This window comes from Leucoraja erinacea, chromosome 11 (assembly GCF_028641065.1).
Source record: "Leucoraja erinacea ecotype New England chromosome 11, Leri_hhj_1, whole genome shotgun sequence".
NCBI classification, from domain to species: Eukaryota; Metazoa; Chordata; class Chondrichthyes; order Rajiformes; family Rajidae; genus Leucoraja; species Leucoraja erinaceus.
In genome coordinates this window covers 36,307,764-36,321,545 of record NC_073387.1, presented here as the reverse complement: position 1 = coordinate 36,321,545, position 13,782 = coordinate 36,307,764, and the positions used below count along the sequence as shown (strand labels likewise).

Genomic DNA, 13,782 nt, shown 5'->3' with positions numbered 1-13,782 from the left:
CATATGACAGTCCCGCCATCCCGGGAATTAACCTTGTAAACCTACGCTGCACTCCCTCAATAGCAAGAATGTTCTTCCTTAAATTAGGGGACCAAAACTGCACACAATACTCCATGTGTGGTCTCACTAGGCCCCTATACAACTGCAGAAGGGCCTCTTTGCTCATATACCCAACTCCTCTTGTTATGAAGGCCAACATGCAATTTGCTTTCTTCACTGCCTGCTATACCTGCATGCTTACTTTCATACTGATGAACAAGGACCCACAGATCCCGTTGTACTTCCCCTTTTCACAACTTGACGCCATTTAGATAGTAATCAGCCCTCCTGTTTTTGCTACTAAAGTGGATAACCTCACATTTATCCGCATTAAACTTCATCTGCCATGCATCTGCCCACTCCCCCAACCTGTCCAAGTCACCCTGCATCCTCATAGCATCCTCCTCACAGTTCACACTGCCACCCAGCTTTGTGTCATATGCAAATTTGCTAATGTTACTTTAAATCTCTTCATCCAAATCATTGATGTATATTGTAAATAGCTGCGGACCCAGCACCGAGCCTTGCGGTACCCCACTAGTCACTGCCTGCCATTCTTAAGCAAGAAAAATATTTTAAAATCCTTTTTAAATGGTAGTTCCCACTTATTAAACGATTAAACTCACAGATGCCACATCCACTTGCAGAAGGAAATATTGGTTTGTTCACATTTGGTAATTTTCTTGTGAAAATACAATTGTTCCAATTTTTATAACTCTTCAGACCTGTGCCTTACACATTCGAACCTGTTATTAGAGAACAAAATATTTTTTCCTGCTTCAGGTAATATCTTGGAATAATACAATTTAATTGCACACGAGATTGATCCCTGGGATGGCGGGACTGTCATATGAGGAAAGATTAAAAAGACTAGGCTTGTATTCACTGGAGTTTAGTAGGATGAGGGGATATCTTATAGAAACATATAAAATTATAAAAGGACTGGACAAGCTGGAAAATGGACCCAATGTTGGGCGAGTTCAGAACCAGGGGCTACAGTCTTAGAATAAAGGGGAGGTCATTTTAGACTGAGGTGAGAAAAAAAACGTTTTCACCCAGAGAGTGGAGGCCAAATCACTGGATGGATTTAAGAGAGAGTTAGATGGAGTTCTAGGGGCTAATGGGGTCAAAGGATATGGGGGAAAAGGCAGGCACGGGTTATTGATATGGGACGATCAGCCATGATCACAATGAATGGTGGTGCTGGCTCGAAGGGCCGAATGGCCTCCTCCTGCACCTATTTTCTATGTTTCTATGTTTCTAATAAATAGGGCTCATGTTATGAGATGGAAAACCACTTGACATTGTTATTGAACTACAAGCTAGACAGTTGTAAAATCATGATACTAAGAGTTTACAAGTACCTACTGAATGTAATGATGTACGAAGAAAGAGTTCACAATTCAAAATATCCCTTCATGTCTGAGACTGGCAGTTTTCAGCTTGTGAATCCCATTAAACTCACCACTTTATGAACCAAAGATCTTAGAGCAGAGCAAGATAGGCCACTCCTGCGAAATACAATGGGCTGACGTGTAGTACGCTATGTAGGGGATCCTGGACATTTTTCCCCGCCCATTTTTGTAACCGGAGCCTACCTGACCCGACCCGACTCGCAGTGTAATCAATGTTGCGGGGCAACAGTTTGTGTGTGTGATATAGGGTTAGATTCATAATTCTGTCAGTTCATACTTCTTGTCAAGAATAAAATTTGACTCTGGTAATTGTCTTTTTTAATGTTTTTTAAATCATTTCTTTTTAAATTGCTCACAAGCAGTGTTTGAGTTGATTTTGTAGTAACCGGAACCTACCCAACCCGACCCAACTCGCAGGGTAATTGACATTGCGGGGGAAGTTTTTGTGCGTGATATAGGGTTAGATTCATAATTCTGTTAGTTCATAATTCTGTTAATTCTTGTTAAAGAATAAAATGTTTATAAACGCACATACATGAATGTGATATAAATGTATATAATCATATAACACACACAATTATATTTCTTCTGATCCAATGATGAACTTTATTTCAGACTATAGATAAGGGACATTAAATATGAAATATTGTAAACCTCCCCGCAACTTCACACACACTAGGCCTTATCACCCTCCCCCCCCCCCCCCCCCCCCCCCCCCCCCCCCCCCCCCCCCCCCCCACCCCCCCCCCCCCCCCCCCCCCCCCCCCCCCCCCCCCCCCCCCCCCCCCCCTCCCCCGCTGCCCCGGCACTCCCTCGCCCTGCCCCCACACTACAATGTCTCTCCCCCTCCTATGCCCCTCTCCCCGCTGCCCCGGGTCCCACACTCCCTCTCCCCGCTGCCCCGGGCCCCACACTCCCTCGCTCCGGGCCGCACACTCCCTCTCCCTGCTGCCCTACACTCCCCTCTGCCCCGGGCCCCACACTCCCTCTCCCCCGCTGCACCCCTCCCCACTGCCCCACTCCCTCTCTCCGGGCCGCACACTCCCGCTCCCGCTGCCCCACACTCCCTCTCCCTGGGCCGCACACTCCCTCTCCCTCTCCCCGGGTCCCACACTCCCTCTCCTCTCCCCGGGCCGCACACTCCCTCTCCCCGCTGCCCCGGGCCGCACACTCCCTCTCCCCGCTGCGGAAACAAAGATCCGATCTTTGGCCGGAAGCAAGATGGCGGAACAAGATGGCGGAGCAAGAAGGCGGAATAAGATGGCGGAGGCTGGTTGCTAAAATGGGTCCTATAATCACCCATGAATCTGCCCATGAGCGTACTAAGCATTTGCGTGCGAGTAACCCATCTTGCTCTGCTCTAAGATCTTTGGTATGATCTAGGAACAGCTTCTTGAGCCAGCTCACAGCTGATTTAATTGTGACCTTAAATTCACATTCCTGTTTACCTGTGGGAACCTTTCACATCGCTGTTTCACATTCAAATATTCTTCTCTATACGAAAAAATTCAAAGGACTGAAGGAAGATCATTTTGGATTTAAAGAATTTCTACTCTGTATTAAATGAGCAATACCATTTTTTAAAAACCACAGCCCCTAGTTCTTTTATCTCCCACATCCCGTGCCAATAAGCCCTGTGCTTCAATCAAGCATCTTCTGCTCTTCTGAATTGCAGTGGATGTGTCTAGCCTGTTCAATCCTTCGTCATAGGCCAACCTGTTCTTTCTAGCATCACTAGCAAACCTCATCTGTTTTCCAATGCATTAAAATTCTTCTTGAAATAAGGTGATCAATACTGTATAAAGTGTTTGAGATGTATTTGTCATCAATGCCCAATTTAAATGAAGCATAGTCTCCTTACTTTGAGTTCATTAACATTATAAAGATAACGATAGCATTACATTAGTTTTCCTAATTATTTGCTTTACTTGCATACCAACCCGTTGTGAATTATGCATGAGAACACATAGAACCCGCTGCATTTCAGAGTTGTCCAATCTTCCACTGTTTGCATAATAAGCCTCTTTTAAAATTGTAATTGCCAAATGGATAATTTTTCCTAAAAGTGCTGGAGTAACTCGAGAACATGTCAGGCAGCATCTCTGGAGAACATGGACAGGTGATCTTTTGAGTCGATACCCTACTTCAGGTCAATTGTAAGGGGGGAGAAGCTGGAAAAAGAGAGAGGCAGGGCAGAGCATGACAGGTAATAGGTTGACATGGGCAAGGTGAGTTTTTGATAGGTAGATGATTAGAACAAATACCAGTGATAAGAACACAATGTGTGAGACAGGTTTGAAGAGTTGTTGATTGTAAAGCCAGTGGGAGGAAAGTAGGACACAGTGGATGCTTTAGGTGGGGGTTGGAGGGGAAGGGGGGAGGAAGATGTACGGGAGAAAGGTTCATCAGACTGATTCCTGGGATGTCAGGACTTTCATATGAAAAAAGACTGGATAGACTCAGTTTGTACTCACTAGAATTTAGAAGATTGAGGGGGGATCTTATAGAAACTTTCTTAAGGGGTTGGACAGGCTAGATGCAGGAAGATTGTTCCCGATGTTGGGGAAGTCCAGGACAAGGGGGTCACAGTTTAAGGATTAAGGGGAAATCCTTTAGGACCGAGATGAGAAAAACATATTTCACACAGCGAGTGGTAAATCTCTGGAACTCTCTGCCACAGAAGGTAGTTGAGGCCAGTTCATTGGCTATATTTAAGAGGGAGTTAGATGTGGCCCTTGTGGCTAAAGGGATCAGGGGGTATGGAGAGAAAGCAGGTACAGGATACTGAGTTGGATGATCAGCCATGATCATATTGAATGGCGGTGCAGGCTCGAAGGGCCGAATGGCCTACTTCTGCACCTATTTTCTATGTTTCTATGTCTATGTTTCTAAAGGGGGTTGGCGTGTGGGGGGGGGGGGGTTAGAAAGAGGTGACTTAAGGGCCTGTCCCACTGTACGAGTTTATATGCCTTTGTAGCCTCATTGTATCCTCTTCACAACTTACTTTCCACATTTCATGGTGTCATCAGAAAATTTTGCAATCTTGCTTTTGGTGCCTTCATCTAAATTATTGATATAAATTGTAAAAAGTTGAATGCCTAGCACCAATCCCTGTGACACACCACTCGTTACATCAAATGTGCCAGAAAATGACCTATCCATGCCTCCTTGTTTTTCCATTTAGTCAGACTATGTTCTCCATGCCAATATGTTATTTCCTGCACCTCCGGAGATCTATTTATCGTACCTCCTTTTATCCATGGCATGTTACAGCTTTAAATAGCTCCAATAAATTGGTTAAACATGATTTTGTTTAAAATCAAATCAAGTCAACATCACTTAAATTCAAATATGATAGTTTCGAATGGCTGACAATGTTTTGTGTTTTTAGAAAAGTAAGATTATAATTGGGGCGGCATGATGGCACAGCAATAAAGTTGCTGCCTTAAAGCACCAGGCACCTGGGTTCAATCCTGACAATGGTTGCTGTCTGTACAGATTTTGTACATTCTATCCGTGACCGCATGGGGTTTCTCCGGGAGCTCCGGATTCTTCCCACATTCCAAAGATGTATAGGTTTGTAGGTTTATCGGCTTTGGTAAAATTGTACATTGTTCCTAGTGTGCAGGATAGTGCTAGTGTACATGGATTGCTGGTCCGCACGGACTTGGTGGGCAAAATGGTCTGTTTCCGCACTGTATCTATAAACTAAATTAAACTGTATGTAAACTAAAATGTGTAATTCTTTTAGGTATTACTTTTTGAACACAGAATTTAAGGCATTGATTAAGCCCAATATATACTAACCCAAGCTTTACAAAATTCCTCTACTTCAGACATTAATCTACAATGCTCCTAAAGCATTACAGGGATCTGTAATGATTGATACATGTTTTTTATTCTGAAAGGTAACGTGTTCCTCACCTTCAAACAAGAACTGGAAGATGTGTACAAAGTGTATTGTGTCAACTATGACAACATCCTGCTACTTGAATCTATTTATAAGAAGAATGAAAATATTCTGAAAGAAATTACAGAATCTGTCAAAACAGTAAAGTAAGAAACGCAAAATCGTATCTAAATATCTATATACTGTTTTAATTCTTTAAATGTGCATAAATCAGTTAACCTTTTGAACAATGTGTATTTTTGCTGTGAAAAGCTATGGATAATGGGACAGTAAAATGGCCGTCATTCGGCTAACATTGTTGTGGGAGGGAGATTCATCCTCATATTCATCCAACTGCTGTTGAAGCTAGAGATACTTTCTGTGTTAAGTAAGTGGGGACACTTACATGTCTGAAATAGCCTGATCATTTTATAGATTTTGAGGCAAAACCCTACATCCCTTGGAAGCAGTTGCTAACTGCAGCTTGGTGTTCTAATTAGGAGCCAGGAGGAGCACTACTAGTCTTCGTGTATCATCGATAAGATGCACTCCAGTTAATTATCTCTGCTATTGTGACAACACCTCACAAATCCCTGACATCTACCGCCAAGTAGGACAGGTGGACTGATCTCCATGAACCTGAACCATGAAGTCTGAAGAAGGGCCTCGACCCGAAACGTCGCCTATTCCTTCGCTCCATAGATGCTGCCTCATCCGCTGAGTTTCTCCAGCATTTTTGCCTACCTTCCATGACCCACCATCATCAAGGATTTTTGTAGGATGTTAATAAATGCTGAACTTGCTAGTGAAGTTCACATTCTGTGCATGAAGAAATATATGAGAAAAAAAATCCTAATCCTGTTCCTGTGCCGTTGGATGCAGTTCAATCCCACAAATAAAGCATAGTTACACACTATGGCCACTAGATGGCTCTTTGTGACAAATGTTTAATTCCACCAGTTATATCGTCATCTTTCTCTTGATTTTGTGCATTTATTCATGATATGTGGCTGATTCATTTATGAATCACTAACATGGTCTAGCTTTCTAAAAATACTGGTCTCCAATTTATTCCTTCATCTGCAGGTTTCCGGGTTTTTTTTTTATAATTGTTAATATAATTACTTAAAAATGCAAGAAAATATTAAACATCCTTTTAATTGAACTTCCTCATAAATAAACCAAGAAGTATAAAGAATATTCTGTTAATATTATTGTTAGTTACAAAAAATCCTTTTGAAATGGATGTTAAATCACATGGTTCTATCTTGCCCTTCATGAAATCAACAAAAAAAATCTGTCTTTCGAATTGCGACATTGAGAAATGCAAGTTACACAGTTTCCTTACTTTAGCTCATTTTCCACAATTGTTTGCTATTCATTTAAAGACATTACTGATATCAATTTTAATTACACTCCTATACATAAGCGTTCGGTATTCCGACTGTGCATGCCCAGGTCAGAGGTCACTCTGCATAAACATTGCTGGAAGCAGTGGAGCATAGACCTTCATTTAATCCGATGTTTCCAGCTTTGAATCTTAATACTGCTTTCAAACTATGAATTAGTTGCATTTATTGTTCCTTTGTTCCGGGCCGGGTTTGCAGCTGGCGCGGGGAGAAGGCGCTGGCCTCAGCTCCCGGGAGAGCCATTCCCCGGCGGGCCGGGGACCATCAGCTACACATCTCTCCTTGTCCAGTGGCTGTCGGTTGGCGGCAGGGACTGGAGTTGGCACTTGGGCTGGAGTTGGTGCTTCTTCTCCACGCTGGCTGTGGGCCTGTCGCCGCTGGTTTCTCGTCATTCCTCAGCTGTCGGTTGGCCCAGCGGGGCAGGCATAGTTGAGCTGGGGTTCGCGCTTCTCAATGCTGACTGTGGGCCTGCTGGTGTCTTCAATCCAGGGTCGCTCCGGACGTCTCCGGCCACTCCCGGGGATGGGCCACTCAGTGGGGGAGGTGCGTGGCGGCGGTCCAGTGATGCCCGAGATTTCCCCGGCCACCCCTAGGGATGGGATACTAGGTGGGGGGGGGGATGGGGGAAGTTGGCGGTCCAGTGGCGGTTCTGCTGTGCTTGCGGTACCGGGGACTCTGGTTCCTGGAGAAGGAAGTGGTGAGCTACATCCCTGAACAGCCATAGTCCTTTTGGTGAAGGTCCTTCCATTGAATTGTTGGTAGAAAGTCCCAGCACTGAGACCCAATGACTGAAATACAGATTATAATTTGCCATGTATGCTGGTATGCACCTTGGAGGGGAACTTGCTGGTGATATATTGTCATAAGCATATTGTCATATTGTCATATGCGGCAGAGTTACCAACTTGAGAAGTGTTAGTAGATTGGTTTGAGCATGTAGCTGCAGCATGTTTTAAAAGTAGGCATGGTGGCACAGCGGTAGAGTTGCTGCCTTACAGTGCCAGAGACCCAATTTCCAATCCTGACTATGGCTGTTGTCTGTATAGAGTTTGAACATTCTCCCAGTGACTGCATGGGTTTTCCTTGAATCCTCTGGTTTCCTCCCACACTCCAAAGCCATACAGGTTTGTATGTTAATTGGCTTTGGTAAAACATGGTAAATGGTTCCTAGTGTGTGCTAGTGTATGGGGGGTCGCTGGTCAGCATGGACTCAGTGGGCTGAAGGGCCTGTTTCCACGCTGTATCTCTAAGCTGAATTAAACTAAACACATTGGAGTCACAATGATGGAGAGAACAGTTTTTTAAAGTGGATGATAGAATGTCAATCAAGCAGGGTCCGCAGTATTTGCTTCAGGTTTTGACCTGGAGATTGGATAATTTAAATGCTGTAATCCACTGAGGATCAATATCAGTGGGAGCTCAGTTTGTGGATGGCATGCCTGCCACTAAATCATGAAATTCAGTAACAACAGAAACAAATCCATGAGTGACAGGAATCACGATTGATCGCAGTTGATAAATAGGTAAAATTAGGTATGAAGAAGGGACAAATGGAACAGTGATGAAGCAATTGCAGGTTTATGAAAAGTTCAATACAACTACAGAATACTTTCGTAGCATTTTGTAGCACTTAGAAAGATCAATAAAAACCCACAATACTGATGTAAAAAGATTTTGAAAAAAGATGCTGTCTTGAAATCAAGGGCAATTACTTCCACCTCTTGTTAGGAATTCAGTTCTTTCATACTTGTTTGGTCTAAGCGTATAAGAGGTCTGTAACTAAATGTTCCTGACAGAATCCGAACTGGGCATGGGTCAGTAAATTGTTGGTTAGTAATGCTAGGTATAGTGGTAGTCGAATAGTTAAAATACCAGGCTAATATTCCAACGCCCTCATGCAATTTGAAACAAATTCCCAGGTGTTCCTCCAATTTGCATGTAGCCTCAATCAGTGGAGGAGGCCCAGAACAGAAAGGGCAGGGGAGTTAAAATGCTTGGCAACCAGGAGTAGGCCAAGGCAGGCTGAGCGTAAGTGTTCAGCAAAACAATCGCCCAGTCTGTGCTTGGTCTCTCCGTTATGTAGTACCCATACCGAGAACACTGGAAACAGTAGATGAAGTTTGAGGAGGAGGTGCAAGTGAACCTCTGCCTCATCTGAAAGGACCGTCAGGATCCTTGGATGAAGTCGAGGAAGGAGATATAGGGATAAGTGTTGCATCCCCTGTGGTCGCAGGGGAAAGTCCATGGGGAGTGGGTAGTATGGATGGGAAGGAATGAGTTAACCAGCGAGTTAGAAAGGGAGAACCAGTCACTGAAAGGTGATGTGGAGACGGGGAGAGAGAAAAAGCATTAGATGAAGAGCGTATTGAGGAGAATTTAAAATGTCAATTAATGGCACAATCTTCTTGGAGCACAGGACGATGTGGGGTGATCTTATAGAAGTGTACAAAATCATGAGAGGAATAGATTGGGTGGACACATAAAGTTTCTTGCCCAGAATAAAGGAATCGAAAACCAGAGGACATAGTTTAAGGAGACAGGGGAAAGACTTAATAGGAACCTGAGGGGTAGGTTTTTCACACAAAGGTTGGTGGGTGTATGGAACGAGATTGGATAGCACACAACAAAGGTTTTTCACTACCTTGTCACACATGACAATAAACAAAACTGTGACTGAGCAGCTAGAGGGGGCAGTTGAAGCAGGTACTACGTTTAAGAAACATTTGGACAGGTACATGGATAGGACAGGTTTAGAGGGATATGAACCAAATGCAGGCAGGTGGGATAGTGTTGATGAGCTGGGATACTGTATGTAGGTCAGTGTGGGCAAGTTGGGCTGAAGGGCCTGTTTCGACACTGTATGACTCCCAAGAGCCTACTTCCACTCCCCACCCACCACCACGTATTATTTTTTTCTGGCTTTGTGCTACTAAAGAGTAGTTGGAGAATTGACAATGTTAATGTTATAAATCCCTTGAGATCAATGTCCATGGGAGCACAGTTTGTAGTTGGCATGCCTTCTGCATCATGATAAAATTCAGTAATGACATCTTGGAAGGAGAGCAACAAAAAGAGATCCATGAGTGGCAGGAATCACTATCGATCACAGTTGATAAATAGATAAAATTATGTATGGAAGAAAAGACAGACAGAAAAGCCATGATCCAAGCGCAGGTTTATGAAAAGTTCAATGGAACAACAGAAAGCTTTCATTTTGTATTTGTGAAACATCAATAAAAACCCACAATTGTGACATGAAAGGATTCTGTTAACATGATCATTTAAAATCAGTTACAATGAGACATAAATAACATGTCATAGTTTGTTCTCCCCATTTTATTTTAGGTGGTTTTATTTAAACAGTGGCTGCAGACCTCACTACTAACACTAATGGGAGAAGATAATGAACATGATTATCAATGCGATGTGGTTTCTTGCGGCCACAGTCTAGACATAGGGTAGATAAGCCATCAGTGTTTATTTCACTGTTGACTTTTTCAAGTAAATAAATAAATCATTTAATATTGTTTACAATTTACATTTCTAGAAACAAAAGATTTATATATGCTTTTCCCACTGCTGAAACTGCTAAAGAGGCTGTCCCACTGCAGCGACGTAATTGGCGAGTTTAGAAGAGTTTATGGGAGTTTGACAAAATGTCATGTTGAAGACCTCCTTTGACTATGTAGAAGACCTCCTTCGACCTCCTACGACTATGTTGAAGACTAGCTTCGACTAGCTTCGGGAAAATTGAACACCGAATAGTGGAGAGTGCAGACGACCTCCTTCGACCTCCCTACGACTATGTTGAAGACTATCTACGACTACCTTCAACTACACTTGACTACCTTCGACTACCCGCAATTACCTACGAATAACATGCCGACCTACTATGACCATCTCGACTAAACCTACGAGTAAGAAAAGTATCGATTTTTTCCATGGCGACCTTTTTTTACTCGCAGGCATTTTTCAACATGTTGAAAAATACGCCGCGACCTAGCTGAGGCCTCGAGTGCGCGGGGACTACTCTCGAGCATGAAGGAGAGTTACAAAGACCTCCTACGACCTCGTGTCGACCATGCTGCGAGTATGAATCGAGGGCAAACTCGCCAGAACTCGCAGATTAGGTCGCCGCAGTGGGACAGCCCCTTTACTCATGCTGGCTCTCCTATGCAGAACCACACCTTTGAACTTTGTTCATTTTTCTTCATGAACACTGAGCAAAAGTAGGCTACTCAGCCATAAAATTAACCTGATCTCAGTACCTTTGCTGTCGACAAAAAGATGCCAGTCCACACATGAATGAAAAATTAAACTACATTTATCAACAAATGTTGTTCCATCAATATAACCAAATGTTGGGCACACTTCAACTTGAAATATAATAACTGAACTCTGAGTCTAAACAAATAAATGTTTGTCATTCATTTATGTTATCCATTAGCGAAACACAATTAATAAACATATGTGTCACGTTAGAGGTGCCAGTACGACAGAGTGTACCGTCACAAAAATAGCGCTGCCTAATCTTATCAACATGCCCACACATTTCTGAGCCAAGACAGCCACTTGGAACAGAGAAATGGCTAATTTTTACCACTATGATTTGGAGGAATTATACAATCCTAAATGTTATGCCAAGCCCATGAATCCAATGTTTATGCCACTGGACTGGTCATATGGAGATATGGAGTTCAAACCCCACCTAGGAAATAGCAAATGTAAGTTAAATTAATTAAATATATTAACTGCAGTAATAAGTAATGGTGAGACTATGTATTATGGCAAACAATCGAATTGATTCTCCCTCCTCCTCCCCTCAACCTCCTGCCCCCCCCCCCCCTCCCCCCACCGCCACACACACACACACACACACACATCCCCTCACACCCGTCCTTACTGGGTATGGTCTATTTATCCCACTGGTTGTTTCATAACAGCTGACTAATATTCAACCTCTCTGGTTGGTGTGCTACCATGCCTTTAAGGAAGTTCCTAGTTTCCTCCTGAATCGAGCATTGTATCCCGTATAAATATAACAGAGGTAATTCTGTATAAGGTAGATCTGGGAGAACCAGTCTAACAAGGCTCCTGCCAGGAATAGGTGCACTATTTCTTCCAATCTTGTCAAACCAGATGGTTAAGTGCTAGATGTAAGTGACTGGTTTTCATTGGCATCATCAGTATCGGTAACAATCTTCCAACTAAAAGAAATACAATTTATATGATTGCGAGTGTACTGTCTTTTGGCATAATTTGTTATCCCTATCTTTTTGCATAATTCGTTATGACCAAACTTGTTGCCACACTTGAGTGCACAGGAGCAATAGGCTGGAACACAGTAAATACTTTTATCTACACAAGAATGTGTTCAGCCCTGCCTGTGGATCCTGCATGACCCATTGAATCACGACACAGCAATTTTATTTCATACCTACATTACATTTAAAGGGCTATCATTAGTGAGGCTTCATTAAAAAAAATCAAATTACTAAATGAAAGAGTTTTTTTTCAGCCTACATCACAGGGTTCTCTTTTAAAAAACAGCAATAAAATTAAATGAACCATTAAATATTGATTCTTTTTCATCTTTTTGAAAGTATTGTAATGTTTCATATCAAAACGAGCACATGATTTGAATGAATCTTCTGGCATCATTTGCAGAGCATCTTCAGAATACTTGAGTCAGTGAAGTTTGTTACAGTATTCATGTTTTCCAATTAGTAGTAGTGGATGGAAAAGATTTGAAGGAGATTTTCAACGTGACTCAAATCTTCCACAAGTCTACAAAACGTGTCTATTTTTGTCATCAAGATCTCGCAAGAAACCATGGAAAATAATATTTCAAGAGTGAAATTTTATGATTCAAAATTTGTTACCAACTCATTATGGTGTCTTTAAATGTGTTTGTTAAGGAGCATTTAGAGAAACCAGTTTTCAATTTGTTATCTCTGCTACTGTTGCCCTTAGAATATTGTGGGTTGTCATTAAAGGTTGTTTGAAATACTTTGTTTAAATGTGTGGGTGGAAAATAAGATTGCCCAAGAAATATAAAATTATGAGGCGTAGATAGGATAGACAAAGCATTTTTTTCCAGGGTAGAAATGTCATAGACTAGAGGACAAAGGTTTACAGTACAATAATCAAAGTTTAAAGGAGATATCATGTCATGTCATAAATGATAGGAGTAGAATTAGGCCAGTTGGCTCATCAAGTCCACTCCACCATTCAATCATGGCCGATCTATCTCTTCCTCCTAACCCCATTTTCCTACCTTCTTGCCATAACCTCTGACATTTGTACTAATCAAAAATCTATCTATCTCTATCCTTAAAATATCCACTGACTTGCCCTCTACAGCCTTCTGTGGCAAATAATTTGAAATAATTCATCACCCTCTGACTAACGACATTTCTTCTCATCTCCTTCCTAAAAGAACATACTTTAATTCTGAAGCTATGACCTCTAGTCCTAGACTCTCCCACTAGTGGAAATATCCTCTCCACATCCACTCTATCCCAGCTTTTCACTATTCTGTATGTTTCAATGAGGCCCCCCCTCATTCTTGTAAAGTCCAGGCTTGATGCCAACAAATTCTCATCATAGGTTACCCAACTCATTCCTGGGATCATTCTTGTGAACCTCCTCTGGACCCTCTCCAGAGCCAACGCATCCTTCCTCAGTTATGCTGCCCAAAATTGCTCACAATATTCAAAATGTGGCCTGACCAGCGCCTTATAGAGCCTCAGTATTCCATCCCTGTTTTTGTATACAAGACCTCTTGAATTAAACACTAGCATTGAATTTGCTTTGTGGGGCACATTTTGTTTACAAAGAGTGTGATGGCTGCCTGGAACACGCTGCCAAGGGTGATAGTGGAAGCAGATGTGATAGTGGTGTTTAAGAGGCTTTCAGATAGGCACCATAATATGCAGAGAATAGAGGGATATGGATCATCTGCAGGAAGATAAGATTAATATATCTTGACATCATGTTCAGCACAGACATTGGGGCCTGAAGGACTTGT

General features: G+C 42.5%; 1 protein-coding gene across 4 annotated transcripts in view; it reads left to right on the top strand.

Moving 5' to 3' along the window:
• The window catches only part of arhgef37 (Rho guanine nucleotide exchange factor (GEF) 37), a 111,625-nt gene that overhangs the window by 48,303 nt on the left and 49,540 nt on the right, over positions 1 to 13,782 (top strand). For all 4 annotated transcript variants that reach the window (XM_055643032.1, XM_055643033.1, XM_055643029.1 and 1 more), the window contains one exon: positions 5,363 to 5,510. In XM_055643032.1, coding sequence (XP_055499007.1) covers positions 5,363 to 5,510 — 148 coding nt within the window. The remainder of the gene's footprint in view (positions 1 to 5,362; positions 5,511 to 13,782) is intronic.